This window comes from Gossypium hirsutum, chromosome D05 (genome assembly GCF_007990345.1).
Source record: "Gossypium hirsutum isolate 1008001.06 chromosome D05, Gossypium_hirsutum_v2.1, whole genome shotgun sequence".
Lineage (NCBI taxonomy): Eukaryota > Viridiplantae > Streptophyta > Magnoliopsida > Malvales > Malvaceae > Gossypium > Gossypium hirsutum.
Window position 1 is genome coordinate 47037770 of NC_053441.1, and position 16843 is coordinate 47054612.

A 16843-nucleotide genomic window follows, 5' to 3' on the forward strand; every position below is an offset into this window, starting at 1 on the left:
AAAGAAACTTAGATTTTGACACAACCTGAAACGCAAACGATCTATGTCAGATAAAAAATAAAGAAAACAATTAAAATAAATAAATCAAATAGAACAATAAATCAAATATTAGAACAATAAAGAAGAAAATGAAGAAGATAGATGGAAAAGATGGAACGCGAAGTGCAGAATTCCCACGAAGCCTTAGAAATAAGAAGAATCCACAACTCCCTTCAAACTGTTATAATTTCCCCTCCAAGAAAGAAAAGTTGGCAAGAAAAAGTTTGAAGATGATCCCCACAACATGAAAAGATTGTTAAAACCCTTTTAAAAGACAACTCAAGAACAATTCTTGAAACAAAAACTCAAAGAGAATTTATTAACTCAAAAGAGAATTGTTAAGATTGTTAAAACCCTTTTAAAAGACAACTCAAGAACAATTCTTGAAACAAAAACTCAAAGAGAATTTATTAACTCAAAAGAGAATTGTTAAATAATAATGAATAATGAATTGATTTTTTGTGTACAGTGCAAAGGCGTTTATATATGCTAGAAAGATAAATAAATCTAATTAAAACTCTTAAGTATATTGACACTCTAATTAACCTAAACAAGAAGTTGTTTTAAACTGAACTTTCTTGTTGACGTAAAACTCCTAAATAACTTAAAATACTTAATAATTATAAAAATTCAGAATAATAAAATAATAAGAGCAGATAAATACAATATTTGAGTTCATATATAATAAAAATTAAGCCTAAAACTTGAGCCCAATATGATTTCAACTCGAATTAAAAGCCCTAAACTCATAATTTCCATAATAATCCCGTCCAAAAATTCTACTTACGTTGTTTTCACTAAAATGGTCATAACTTGAGCTCTCGAACTCGAAATCGAGTAATTCAAAGTGAATTGCGAAGTTAAGACATAGATATCCGATCGATATGAAGACATATGGATCCAAAAATGCCGAGGTCCCTTCAAAAAATGCACTACAACCTAACTGTTTGTCACATGACTAAGCGTGTGGGTTTGATTAGGGTCCTTGAAGTGCAACGCCTAAGCTTGGTAACATCTTTCACATGGGCTTGTCATCATTAATTGAGATTTTAGGCCCATGAACAAATTTGGTCCCTTCTAATTCATCCTCACTCCATATTGAAATCCAAATCCATTGTCTTGAAAGTTCAACTTTTCTTCTTGAATTTTTTTTGTGATAAACTCGAATGAATCAGTTGAGTTTTGACTTTAACTGCTTGGATTCAGATCTCGTGATTGAGCCTTGAGGGAAACTAAGTCCATATCTATTATGGTCTTTGAATTAGAATGGGTTGCTCGTATCAATCACCGTTACAAGAAAAATGTTAAAGTTAAACGATCTTTTGTTAACTTATGAGTTTTTTAGAAAATGGCCTTAATTTTCGTCTAAGATAAGCAAATGGTTTAAAATTTTGTTTTATAAACTCCGATAGCTTACTGGGCCATTTCAGCAGCTAATGTAATTTGTAATGCCCTCAACCTGACCCGATTCACTAGATCCAGATCTTGGGTGTTACATTACTATAACATACTTATACATACATAAAACATATTAATTTTCAAAGAAATACATCTTATTAGTAACACTGCCCAGCAAAGTTGTGTTTGGGCAAAAAATGTGTACAGAACTTACAAACATAGTTACACATCACATTGGCTTATACAGTCCCACTTGATTAACCTCTAACTAATACAACTAACTTAGATTAATTGGCTTGCAAAACTGAGTCTCCTTAAGACAATTTTTCGAGACTTGTTCGAAATATATACCTACTTCGCCACTCCTTTGGCGCAGCCCTGGCATTGACCCTCCTGGCGTCTCCTTTACCAGAAAGAAAACACAAAGGGGTAAGTTCGATAGAACTTAGTAAGAAAACACTCTTTTACCTGGGCCCTTATTCAAGGATTTCATCATTTGTTTCTTGTTCATGACTTTGACCCTATTGGTTTTACAGACTTCATTGTAACCTTCCATATTGGCTTTTCCTTTAAAGTTAATCCAAACTTGCCAACTCTTAGACTATCGCGTACGCCATTCATTCAGAGTCTACCCAAAGGCATTGTTTTCAGATGGTCATAATAAGCATTGTTCTTCATATTCCACCCCGAAGGTGTTCCCTTCCAAAGATAGCCACGGAGGCTTTCCTTTCAGAGTGTTACCAAAAGGCATCCTTCTATAGAGAGAACCATAAAGGCATTCTTTTTATCAAAGATTGCCACAAAGGCTTCCATTTAATAGAGGCACCACAAAGGCTTCCATTTAACAAAGGTCGCCATAAAGACTTCCATTTTAACAGAGATCGCTGCAAAGGCTATTATTTTAATAGAGTTTGCCATAACGGCTTTTTTACGAAAATTGCCACAAAGGCATTTATTTAATAGAGATAGCCACTAAGGCTCACTTTTAACTAAGATAGCCACAAAGGCATCCTTTTACGAAAATTGTTATTTTTAACGATAGGGATTTGCCTATACTTACAATCATGAGGCTTTTCTTTCATCGCTAGTACTCACCCAACTGTCCTTTACATATTTCATTTGATGTCATGGCCTAGCCAAGGTATTACACTATATGGTATTTAGAGTGCCATGGACTTTTTCTTTCAGAGATTCATGTTTTTAGTCCTGACAAACCCCTTTAGATGACTCCGAAAACAGACACAGACACCTCATCCAGACTTATGTTTAACAGACGTATTCCTTTCAAACTTATTCATGATAGACACATTCATGCTTAAAACATTTAACACATTCCCTTAACTTCATGCATAAATCCTTCATGACAAACTTGTTAAAATAGTGACTAACTCATGATAGACATATTCATGCTTTTAGACATACATATATACATACTGTTCATTTCCCTTTTAGAGTCATTGAGTCATCCTTTACTAGTTCCAGTTTAATACTTTAGTCAATTAGCACAAAAATATCTAGACTACAACATACATGTAAAAGTTAGTCTAAAGACTCACCTGGTAACCTTATTAGCAGCTTGGGCTCCAGTTCTAAGTTCTCTTCAGGGATTACTACGACAACTGAAGATAGTAGGATTTTTGAAAAGGGAGAGAAAGAGTTTGTTCTATTTTTCTTTAGACTTCTTACTGAAAATACCTTATTGGAGAATGAAAAGTAAAACTCCCTCCTTTCAGTCTTGGCTGTCTAGATTTATACAACCCTTATCCATATGATAACTTGACACGTGTTACAACCCTAATCAAGCTGCCACATAGATGGTTCACAGATGTAAAGAAATGTGTATGACAATCCACCTATATATTCATATAGATATTCGAGATTTTATTGCATGGTTTGTTCTTGACTACTCGTTAAGATGTATTTAGGATCATACTAGACAAATTTAGTGTGTAATGCCTTCCGACAGTATCCCTAACACTCGAAATTCAATGACAACTTCCTAAGTCTCTTTCATAGAAACCCTTAAGCTAACTACTCACCTTACCTTTTTTCGCCAAAAGCATTTGTTACACCCCAAAATAGGGCCTAAGAGTTTTAGGGGTATTTTAGGAATTTTAGCCTTAGAGTGTTCGAAATTTTGCGACATGGTTTATTGATAATGTTTTTTTACTATAGTTTTTAGAAAATTAAATCAATTTCTAAAAATGAGTTTTAAATACCTTTAAATTTGAAAATAGGACTGATTTGTAAAATAGTTAAAATTGAGAGTTTTTACGAAGAATTTAACCAGATTTTAAAATCCAAGCTAAATAGCCTGTCTTCCCCAAGTTATTTCACGTAAAAACTATCCAAAATTTGTGTTTGCCATCCCTTGATTCTCTCTAGCTATTTCAATCAATTTTGAACTCCAAATCCTAATTTCTATCATATCTTAAGTTATAAAACCTCTATAAAAACCAAGAAAAGCACCCTAAACACCATAGTTTTCTCTATTGTCAAGCTTCTGAGTTTTCGATCAAACGCTCGATTTTTCATCAACTAAGGTAACAATTCAACTTCTAATCAGTTTTAAATGTTATTTAGTCTTTACAACCAAGTTTTAGCCATTAAATCGCATGTTCTAAATAAAAGTCGAAAATTGGGTCATTAATGGTGGATTTCAGAATTTTACATAAAATCGTGATTTCAAAGTGTTTTTCAAGTTGTTTTAACATGATTAGAAGGTTTCTAAATTTACTTTGACGTTTCATTAAAGAATTCTTGAGTTTTAATGAATTTTTAAAAAATAGCCATAAAACATGTCGAAAAAGTCGATATCATGAATTGAGTAGTTTTGTGTAGTTTAAAGGTTAGGAATTAGTTGTAGGTGAATTATAAGATGAATGAAATTGGTTTTAGGTGAAAAGATCAAGTATAGATCGAGATATTCAAATTTAAAGTTTGTTATGTTATAAGTTTCGGTTACATGGGAACATAGCTTAGGCTTATGTTTCTGATTGCTCGAGGTGAGCTCTTAGCTGATTATTGAATGCATTGTTGTGTTAATTGTTGTGTTGAAGTTCCAAATTTAATAGGACCTTCTACAAGTAGAGATAAAGGCAAGGAAAAGCTAGTTTGAGCTTTCAACTTTTTGGCGAAAGTGTAATTGGTGAGTGTTTGAGATAATTACTTTTGGACATGATTCAATGCGTTATTTGGGAATTTAGTAGTAGCCTAAACCTCTTCTCTAAATTCCGAGTGTAAGCTTTATAATATCTATGTTATCTTGTAAATAAAGTGCTTATGTGTTTGTGAATATGTGAATTGAGATGAGATGTTATAATATGTGATATGTTGTTATGATAACCGTTGTGAAAGTGAAAATGTGTACATGTTATGTATATGTTAAATGCTAGTGACAGTGTTTTGCTAAAGATGCAAATATACGGTGATAGTGCATGGATAATCAGTAAGTGATATGTGTTTGATTTAAGATATTTTGGCCTTGTGATCTTAAAACCATTGGATATAGTTGGCATGCCATAGGATTGTGAATAATCGCCTATATGTACAATAATTTTGGGCGTTGAGGCCCTGGACATATTGGAGGGATAAGGGAATGTGAGCTAAGCTCCATTCAACGGGACATGTGAAGGGAAATAAGGAGAGTGTTAGCTTTATGCTTCACTTTTGGGACATGTTTGACTCTATGAGTCTACATGGTGTGTTGGAGATCCATGTATCCGATGAGCAATGATAGAGCTCACTTTTATGTTTCATAGCTCAAGTGTCAAATTATCTTAAAATGTATATATGTGTAATGTGATGTATGCCTAAATGAGTATGTGACCATTGTGCAACTTTTTTATAAAGATGTTTTGAATATTGTGATATATGCTTGAACGTTAGGTGATTATATGTGTAATAGGATATATGCTTTTAAGTGAATATGTTACTATGTAAAAGAACTAGTCAAAATGCACGAGTAAGTATAACATGACACTAGAGTTGGAACTGTTGAGGTTATGTTATATGGTTGGTTAGGTTAATGCTTGATGAATTGTTTACATTGTGGTTATTCTGAGAATTCACTAAGCTTGTTAAGCTCACCCACTCCCTTCTTTAACCATTGCAGATTAGTTGTGTACTGGTGTGAACGATGTGGTTCTGAGGGTGATCCAAGCAAGTCTATTTGTTATTTCATATGTGTTCTACATTTATTCACGTTTTGGGGAACAAGGCAATGTGGTAGGCTTGTTTATAGCCATGTTGACTTCTAGACATTTTGCTAGTTTTTGGTTCGGTTTATAAGGATTACATGTTATTGTTATGCTTAGGTTCATGAACTTGAGGATGAATTGATGTTATTTGCTCGAACACAATTTTGCAATATTGAACTGTTAACTAGACCGTTGAATGATTATTTGTCGAAGTAATTGATGCGTGATGTTTAGGAACTAAATTGGAATGGATTAATTGCTTATGTATGCTACATTTTTTAGGTTGGGAGCAAAGGTTCAATAATCACATTTTAAAATTGATACCTCTATGTTTTGAAAAGTGCAGGAAATCAGAATAAAGATTTGGTATCGATACCTTTGCTCGAGTATCGATACTTGGGGTTAAAGTATTGATATTTCACGACAAGTACCGATAATTTTTGAGACTTTGAGATTTTGTCGAGAAATAGAATGCAAGTTTGGTATAATTTCTCTAGGTGGTATCGATACCACTTAAAGAAAATATTGATTCCCTAGTGTTAGTATCGATACCTATTGACACATTTTGAGAATTTTGCTAAATGGACCTTATGCATGTTAACGCTCGTTTTTAGGATTATTTTATATGATTTTCTTGTAACATTGATAACTAACAAACATAATTGACGTAAAACCTATACGAAGACTAAAATGGAAGACGCTTCGTTTAGAATGAACTTTTACTTGTTGTATATGACATGAGACAATAGTGTGGCATCCCGTATTTGGGCTTGGCGACCAGGCCGGGTATAGGCTGTTAAAGCATCGTTGGGCGGGTAGTACCATCTCAACCTATTTTTTTTAGAGAATTTGTCGTACTTGTGAACTTCAACTCTTAGTCGAATCTAACATCTCGACTTCTCAGGACCTGTTCCAAAATTCTTGCAATGTTCAAATATCAGAGCTTCGCCCACTCTATGTGCCATCTAAGTTTTTAGGTGAATCATTCCTAACCAGACACTACTTGATCACTATGTGTCAACCTATTGCTCGCCATCATCAAGGCATTACAAGCATGATCAAAGGGTTTATACTTAGTCTAGTTCTAACACTGTGCCTATTTGAAACTTATCTTATCTGCCTTATTTATCTAAACAGTGTCCAAACACTAAGGTTTTATCAGGTGGGGTGTTACATAATCATCTGAATTCGAGCTTAACGTCTAGGTCGGGTTGGAGAGGTTACAAACTATAAGTAGTCTATAAAAGTTGTAACACCCCTTAACTCGTATTCGACGCTGAAATAGGGTTACGGAGCATTATCAGACTTACAGATCAAACAATCAAACATTTCATGTTCATTTCTTATTCAAAACAAAAACCAATCACATTCACTCATATAGTCCCTAATACGAGCCCTCGAGGCCCAAAACAAACATTAAAAATGGTTCGGGACTAAACCGAGTACTCAAGAATTTTTTTGGAAAACATGAAAAATTTTCAAAGGTGTAGGGGACACATGCCCATGTGCCAAGCCGTGTGGGCATTCGAAATAGGGACACACGGCCGTGTCCCAGCTCGTGTTCATACTTGTGTAACTCATTGACTTGGGTCACACGGCCAGACCGCATGCCTGTGTGCCAGACCGTGTACCCCTCAAAATGGCCTTACATGCCCGTGTGTCAGACCATGTGCTAGGCCGTATGAAAACTGGAGGGTATACTGACTTGTGCCACACGGCCAAGCCACACGCCCGTGTGCTAGGCCGTGTGAAGCTTCTGACTTGCTTCCTTTAGAAATTACAGGGGACACACGGCCGTGTGTCACACATGGCTGAGACACATGCCCGTATCTCTACCCATGTGAACAAAAATAGGCCATTATCCAAGCCATATTTATCATCCAAATTGGTATCAATCTAAACACATCAATTAGCATATGACCAAATCATAAATAGGCATTCAAACCAACCAAAATCAAGCCTAAAACATGCGCCATCATCACCAACAACCATGATGCCCATAGGCACCTCAATTTACCATTTAATTACATGCAAACAATGTCTGCAAAACTACCTAATTGGTCAAACACATATATGCATCATTGTGCCTAAAGCTTAACATGTATGCCACTTATCAATTACAACTATTTGGTACCTAAAATACCAATTCACAAACAAGACATTCACATGGCAACCATACACCACATACAATAAGGCTATTTACATATTTACAAGACAAAAATGTATCTACAATACAAGCTAATTCAAATGGCTAAAACACAACAAAACATATAGGCTATCATAAGCCAAAATGACTTATACATGCCATTTAACCAATATATATAACCAAAAGTACCAAAATAGTGATTGATAGTATGATGAGATCTTCGAAAACTTCCAATCTGAACGAGCTTCCGAAACACTATAAAACATGGAAAAATAAATAGAGTAAGCAATTAAGCTTAGTAAGTTCGTATAACTAAAAATACAACTTACCAACTAACAATAATTTAGTTAATATCATTTAGGTATAATACAACTCAAATTGGCCCAAAAGCCTAACACAAAAATCATCAACCATGTTAGCCATGTATTCATATGTCAAACATATATATACACCACTTCCTGTATTTCACATGTACTAGTTCGTATTGAACTTGTATAATCTCGTAACAACACTGTGCCTATTGAACCACTTAGAATACCGTTAGATACGCAGGTAGTACACACGAGGTGTACTAAACTATAATTCGTCAATTCTTGTACATGTATGCTCATACGAGCTATAAACAGTAAGCTCATAAGAGCAGGAATCAGTAACCCTACATGTCATTTGTATCCTACGAATTTCTAAGGTTCAAACGAGGCTTAGTATTCTTCGTATGTCGCCGGTTATGCACTCGATAATTATACATAGTAATTACACAATCCACATATATATATTTCAATTAAAGCATATAAATACGCAATGTAATTACACGAACTTACCTCAAACTCATACGAAGAAAAATAATCATTTAGTCCACTACTTTGTCTTTTCCCCGATTTAATTCCGAATGTTGCTTTTCTTGATCTATATAATCAAATTTAACTAATTTAAACCTCATTCTATATAATTCAATCCAAAAATCATGTTATGGAAAATTACTATTTTACCCCTATCTTTAGACTTTTTTACAATTTAGTCCCTAGGCTCATAAAATAAAATTTCATGCAATTTCACCCCACCCAAGCCTAGCCAAATAACATATATGCTCATAGCAGCCCATAAATTTCACAATTTCACACATTTACCACACAATTTACTCAATTTTCAATTTAACCCTAATTGGCAATTTCATTAAAAATCACTTAACAAAAGTTGTTTAATTAACAAAAAAGATTCACATTCTTCCATTAAACTTCAAAAACATAAACATCTAGAATTTACTCATGATAAAACCCTATACTTTAAACCATTTTGCAAATTAGTCCCCTAATAAGCTAGGTTAAGCTACAACGATCCCAAAAACCTAAAAATCAACAAAAACGGGACAAGATAACACTTACATGCAAAGGAAAAGCTTAAAAAAATTTATTCTCTTCTCCTATGGTGAATTTCGGCTATGGTAAGAAAAATGGGAGAAGATGATAACTTTTTCTTTTATTAATTTAACCTTTATTTACCTAATTACCAAATTACCCTTACCTAACTTTAAAATTTTCATAATTGCCAAGCCACACACATCCACTAACTCAATTAATGGTCTAATTACCACATAAGGACCTCCACTTTAAATTTCTATAGCTGTTTAACAACACTTTTAGCTAATAGAAGACAACTTTTACACTTTACGCGATTTAGTCCTTTTCATCAAATTGAGCATACAAACGGTAAAATTTCTTAACGAAATTTTTATAAAATAATAATGTCATGCTGTAGATCACAAAATAATACTAAAATAAATTTTTTGACCTCAGATTTATGGTCCTGAAACCACTATTCTAATTTCACTAAAAACGGGCTATTACAAAAGTTGACACAAAATTGCATTTGATCAAGATCTAAATAGAGATCAAATCTTTCACGTGCTTAAAATATAAAAATTAAAAAAATTAAACAAAATTATCATAATTAATTAAGAATTAAAATAATAATAATCTAAATATGAAACATAAAATAAAAACTCCATTCAAAATTTTGCATCTTGCGTCTAAAGCTTCAAATGAAAAATCATGGAGGATAAGTGTAATCTTCAACACATAAGAATTTTTATTTCTGAGTAAGATCATGCTGACAACGTATTATAAAACTAAAAGAAGAATATAAAGATTAAGAGAGAAAGAAAGATTTTCTTTTCTTTGTATTTTTTTTTATTATATCTATTCTATTGATTGAATAAGTGATGATCCAATGGTTCTTACTCAAAGAATCTTTGGACTTAGTTTGAAGGTTTTATTGAATCATCGTGGTTCTGGTATGAATCTGAAGTTTTAATTGATTCATAGGGTCTTAACAAGAGAATTCCTATCAAAAAGAAAGAAAACAAGAATAAAGCCACATTTCATACAAAGAACAAATCAAAGTAAAGAAAAATAAATAAGTAGGTAAATAGAAGATTCAAGAGGCCCGTAACGCTCAAGATACAATAAGCTTGTACATACCCTCTATTTATAGGGCTTCAAGTACCATAAGTTAAAAAATAATAAGGACCAACATTAAGAACTGACATTAAGATACTCTATAAATTATTTAGGGGTTATAAAATAATTAATTTAAGGGTCATAGACAATTATTGTTTGAGGGTTACAATAAGATATATTTAAGGGAATTATGGATATCCACTTATCAATATATTTACAACAAAAGCATATTTTTATAAAAAAAGTAAAAATATTTCTTAAAAAAGAGTAAAAACATATAATATATTAAAAATTAATTTTTGATATAATAAAAGTATATACTTTATGTATTAAATCTTCTTTATTTTTTTGAATTAATGTATTTTTTATTTTCATATTACCATTTACAATGATTAATCCTTTTGAGATTAATATCCTTTTTAAAAGTTAAAGTTTTCTGATCAGGATAAAGTAAAGTAAACTATACATTATTAATAAATTTATTTCCTTTAAATGATAAATCATGATATAATATAAAATTATATACTATCAAATATATTTTTAAAAGGATATACTATCAAATTTTAACATATATTAAATATAATTATAAATCATGAAAATACATTAATCCCGTAGTAATACACGAAGATCCAGGTATAACCACATCATGTTGATTTTCTCTCTCTTTCACTGTCACAGCGAGTGCCCTTTACCTCTTTTGCTTTATTATTATTAATTTTTCTTATTGCTTTTCCTCCCTTTTTCTTGTCTCTTTCCCTTTCCTCTTCTTCTACTCACCACTCTACTCTTCACGGTGTCTCAAAAGAAACCAAGAAAAAGAACCATCTTTTCCTATTGTTATTAAAAAAACTAGGAAAAAAAATTGAAAAGCACACTGTTTTACTCTAGCTCAAAGTGTTCATTCACTTTCCTGCAAAAGTCCCAGATTCTGAATAGGGTTTTGCATTTCTTCTCAATGTGTAAAGCTTGAATATCCTTTCATATCTAAGAGCTCTTTGTTGGGTTTTCTTTTTCTTTTTCTTGCTTTAGTGGAAGTGGCAATGGGTAAAAATGTGTTGGTCTTGGGTATTGCTCTTTTGCTTCTTCTTGGAGGTGTCACTTCAGCTCCTACTACTTCTTCACCTGCAAGTAAGTTTCCAAACAAATGAAAAAGCTCGCATTGATTTTGATCTGCTTCTAGATTTAAGCTAAATCCTTGCTTTAATGGAAAATGAATTTGATTCTTTGTTCCTGCAGAGATCGTAAGTGGGGTTTTCTCTAATGCCGTGTCTGCCTCTATGAAATGGTTATGGTCACTCAAATCTACCACTAAAACAGGTTAAGATCTCCGACTATTAGAATTTAGAATTAAAACCCACATTTCCTCTTTTTTTTTGGCTTTGAGGTTAGCATCTGATGTGGTGGTCTCCATGGTATTTTATGTATGTATAGCAATTACTGGCCGTCCAATGATGAAGTTTGAGGGTGGATACACTGTGGAGACTGTGTTTGATGGAAGTAAGCTTGGGGTTGAACCTCACACTATTGAGATTTTGCCCAGTGGAGAGCTGCTAATTTTGGACTCTGCTAATAGCAACCTTTATCGGATGTCTAGTTCTTTATCTCTGTGTAAGTGGGTTTCTTCTTTCTCGTAGTATTATTCAAATGGTTGGCTTTGTTAATTTTTGTTGCATTTGCATTAGTAATTCAAATTGTTTGCCTTGTTTGGGTAATGCTTTGTTTTTTTAGTGTGATCTTTTCTTACTGAATGTTTCAAGGCTTGTTATTAATGGAAAAAGTTGAGGTATTTGCATCTGTTGGCAGTGAGTCCTGTTGCTGAACCTGCCTCATAAAGGACAGTGCACGTTTAGCTGAGTTGGCATACATTCTCCATTGTCCAAGTGCTGAGTGCAATTTTTTATTTTGATGGTCTTGTTAGAGTTAGAGCAAGTTGTTTCATCTGTCAAGCATTTTAATGTACTTCAAATGCATTTCCATTTCATATATTTGAAAGATGCCGGTTATAGAAATATTTGTAAGTTAGAACTTAGATGAATGGTGCAGATGTTCTACCAATATTTTATAAAATATTGTTATGTTTTTCTTCAAATAAATTGGAAACAAATAGATCTTTCACTAAGAGCATTTAAATAATTTTGAGGATTATAACATTTTCAACTTGGTAACTTGGGAATGCTGTAAACTGTAAATGTATATATCATAGACGTTTGGCAAGTTCAATGGAATGTAAACTTATCGTGCTTCTACTCAGTTTTATTCTTCTTAGGTTATTTTGATGTCTTAACCAGTCATTGCAAAATTTTTAAGATAAAGATTCCGTCCATTGTGTGATGTCTCAACCGTGTTACTCTTTTCTCTCTGCACTGCATGCGTATTACCCTATTACGATGTTACCTGGGATGCAGATCAGTCTGTACAAGGAACGATAATTAGAACTTAAATCGCTACTAATATGAAACCTAATTTAGGGGTAATAGGAATAAAATACAATTTATTAGAACATTGAACGTATTTCTGGAACTTAGATATATAGTTTTTGTGTTTGTATAATTAAATAAGTCTAAATTGATGAATAAATTCTGAAGTTTGTGAATTGTTTGTATTACTCAAATTTATGATGAACTATATGCTGTGGGATCATTATTCTTACTGAATTGGATCCCTAGTGTGTTCCTTTATTGGGATCATGCATACCAATACAAAAATGGCTAGGGAGATGGCAGTTTCTGGTAAGAGAGCCCTATTAAGATTGATTACATGTAAGGTTCTGGTATTCACTCAATCAATTCCCCAGTCATGCTTGTCTTGCGTTGTCCATAGAAAAGTCTTTTCTTGTAAACATTTCATTTAAATTATGGGAGAAATGCAGATAGTAGACCAAGGCTGGTTGCTGGATCCCCGGAAGGATACCCTGGACATGTAGATGGGAAGCTGAGAGAGGCAAGGATGAACCATCCGAAAGGGCTAGCAGTAGATGATAGAGGGAATATTTATATTGCAGACACTATGAACATGGCAATCAGGAAGATAAGTGATGCAGGTAAGCAATGTAAAATACTGAGTTTCCTGAAAGAGGAATTGCTAATCACTTGTTATTTTGACGTAAGTATGCAAGTTTTATATCCTTCATTCTTCTTGCATCTTACTTACTTCTGTGCATCACATTTTCCTCTTTTTCTCAAAATTATTTATAGGATCACTATTTGGCAAGCTTAGTGTTTGTCATCATGTTAAACTTTTGCAATGTCTTAAAATTCTCAAAGTATTGCTGATACAACTGAAATCCTCTTCAGGTATTACGACAATTGCTGGTGGGAAATTGACCCGGGGAGGGGGACATGTAGATGGACCAAGTGAAGATGCAAAGTTTTCTAACGATTTTGATGTAGTCTATGTTGGAAGCAGTTGCTCTCTTCTTGTGATAGATAGAGGAAACCGAGCGATTAGAGAGATTCAACTACATTTTGATGACTGTGCCTATCAGTATGGAAGTGGTTTTCCTCTTGGTAAATTAATTCACCTAAATTTGATCTTCGTTAGTTCTTGATATTGGGGGTTTACAAATTGTAATATCTGTCATTGCAGGAATTGCTGTTCTTGTTGCTGCTGGCTTCTTTGGTTACATGCTAGCTTTGCTGCAGCGTAGAGTGGGCACCATTGTATCAACCCAGAAAGTGAGTATTCAGTATTATTATTCATATACAAATCCTTTACCTATGATTCTCCTCTAGAATATTTTAACTCGACTTTTGCTTTGGCTGAATATTGTATATAAAAATCGCATCTCCGTGAGTGTCCCTCAATCATAAGCCTTGTTCCATAACAGAAGAGCATAGATGCTTTGAGATTAAAATTTGACCCAACATGAGAACAGCAAACATTCTTGTTTTTTAACTGGAAATTCTAGATGATGTTTCTGTTGCTTTTATAAAAGAAAATGAGATCTTTTAACGTTTGTTCTATACTCATGAAGGATCAGGATTCAGTTAAAGTAGATGCCACTGTATTGAGTCCATATCAGAAACCGCTGAAATCAGTCAGGCCACCTTTAATTCCGACGGAAGATGAACAGGAGAAGCAAGAAGAAGGCTTCTTTGGATCCCTCGGGAAGCTTTTTGTCAATGGCGGTGTTTCTGCATTGGAAATTTTCAGAAGCGTACTTCCTGGTTTTAGAAAGGAGCCACCGAACTATCAATATCAGAGCCAGCACCAGCAACAACTGAAGCAGACAATGCCGTGGGCTGCACAAGAGAGCTTTGTCATACCAGATGAAGATGATCCCCCATCAATTGATACTCGAACCCCCACTCCACGCAAAACATACCCTTTCATGTCCAAAGATGCTGACAAACTCCATCAGTTGCGTCAAAGCCGGGCTTTCTACAATGGATGGGATGTTGATATGCAACAGCAGAAACAGCATCATCATCATCATCGCCATCAGACGTCTACCCCACATACAGTCTATGAGCAAAGCCATGAGAAAACCAATGAGATAATTTTTGGAGCAGTTCAAGATCAAGAAGGGAAGCGTGAAGCTGTGGTCATAAGGCCGATCGATTATGGAGACAAAACGTACTATCATCAAAATTTCCGGTTCCGGTCAAATTTGGGTTACTGTGGTGGCTATTAAATACACAACAGAGATTTTGCGAGTTCTTACCTCATTCAAAGCTTTATGTTGGTCCATAAAAATTTAGGATATAATAGTAGTCAAGATTTGTGTCTGGTCTTGTCGTGCAGCTCGGTGTTACTTAAGGTTCACTTTCAGCTGGCCTAAATTTTGTACGGCTACTGGTATTATAATATCATGAAACTCTCTGTTCTCTGATTCATTCTCTAGCATGTTCTCTTAATTCACAAACATGGCTAAAAGTAGTCACATTTTAGGCGTTTTGCACACTGGCACTGAACGTGATCCCATATTATTTTAAGATTTGTGCCCTTTTTTGGTGGAAAAATTAAAAAACAATGTATGCTTATTGCTTAAAACAATAATGTTACTTTAGACCGTTGAAGATCCATAATGTTTTAGTGTTTAGGAAAGGATTATTATTATATAATAGACGCATGTTATACTCACAATTCATATAATTAATTCTGATAACCTTACAATCCCTCAAATGAGGCAGACAGACAAACAAGTATTCCAATACCATCATTAATACTTTAATGCTTACTTTTTAACTAATGTAGATTCTCAGACGCATGAAACGACATAAATTTGAAGTGATACAAGATTTTAAATGTCTGCCTATGCTAGTGTTCTGAATCGCTTCTTTTGTTCGTTATATTAAAATACCAATTTAATTATATAAACTTGTAATATTTCGTTTTAGATCACTCCCTTTTTATTATATATTCTTTTCATTACACAATGTCACATAGGTATCAACATGAAATGCGTGTCTAATGCATCACCGAAAATTAGGATAAGCACTCTTGTGATTTATCCAAGTTGTATTTCATTTTTATGCATAAGCATACCAAAATTATCGAATAGGTTAAATTTTTTTATATAAATACAAATATGATATATGTATTAATGTTTTGTATTAATCTTTCTTTTAATGGAGCATTAATCTTGTTTGTTGCATTATTTTATGTCTATTAATAATGTCGTACTCATTATATTTTTGTGCACAAAATTATTATATAGAAGAAAAAAGGAATGAAAGAAAAAAGAGAAACAACTTTGTTGGAGAGAAATGAAAATCAAGACATACAAGTGTAGGCTGCACGTGCGTTTGGCATTTATTTTAATTGCAACAATTTGGGACTAAAAGGTGTTAATATTTGGTTTAAATCATTTCGATTAGTTAAAATTGTTAGATATTAATATTAAAAAAGTTATAAAAATGTGTATGTTTTTTTTTTAATTTTATATTAGTGTAGCTTTTCATACTTTTATAATTCTTGTACAAATAATTTCTTAATCAAATGTGCAATTAATAATTTAGTAATAATACAATTGAATTTATTAATATAATTTTATTTATATATAAATTTTTATATCAACCTATGTCTATTTTATCTATTAAGAATACTTTCCAAAATTATATTTAATGGCTAAAAATTTTATAAGTAACAAAGTGGAGGGATCCACTTGCACTATGTAGAACTAATTAGTTTTACACATTTTTCTAGTGTTTAATTAAAATTAAATATATGGATAAATTTAAAATATTATTTTAGTTAAAAACTTTCTTCAATCTATATTTCTTTCCATTTATAATTTTATTTTCCTCAATTTCCTTTAAAATTAAAGCTTTTCATTATAATTTGCTAACAATCAAGTTCCTCCACACTAACAAAATAAACAATAGAGAAGAAAGGGTTTAGCATTATGTCGAAAAACTTGGTTGATGATGGCGGTATCAATACCCCAATTGAGGACAAGAACACCAAAAAGGTTAGGTTCAAGGATGTGGAGACGGATTTGAGAAGTGAGATGGTCGTGGATTCATCCCCTGCGCCGATGACACCCTGAAGGAATAAAGGGATAGGGAAAGGTCCATCTGAGTCTATAAGTGAAGAGGAGATTGAATTTTAGGAGGGAGACATCACCAGAACTATGGTTAATGGATACCAACAATTAATTTTTC

General features: G+C 33.2%; 1 protein-coding gene across 2 annotated transcripts; it reads left to right on the forward strand.

Moving 5' to 3' along the window:
* Positions 1 to 10937: 10937 nt before the first annotated feature.
* LOC107939214 (uncharacterized) lies at positions 10938 to 15071 on the forward strand. 2 transcript variants are annotated; one of them, XM_016872507.2, is made up of 7 exons: positions 10938 to 11366; positions 11475 to 11555; positions 11670 to 11846; positions 13108 to 13278; positions 13532 to 13744; positions 13824 to 13912; positions 14212 to 15071. In XM_016872507.2, the coding sequence occupies exons 1-7, from the start codon at positions 11279 to 11281 to the stop codon at positions 14869 to 14871; spliced, it is 1479 nt and encodes a 492-aa protein (XP_016727996.1). In that variant the 5' UTR covers positions 10938 to 11278; the 3' UTR covers positions 14872 to 15071. The 2 variants fall into 2 exon arrangements, with proteins under 2 accessions (XP_016727996.1, XP_040948821.1); XM_041092887.1 differs by having other exon boundaries at positions 10970 to 11366; positions 14218 to 15071.
* The last annotated feature ends 1772 nt before the right edge of the window (positions 15072 to 16843 follow it).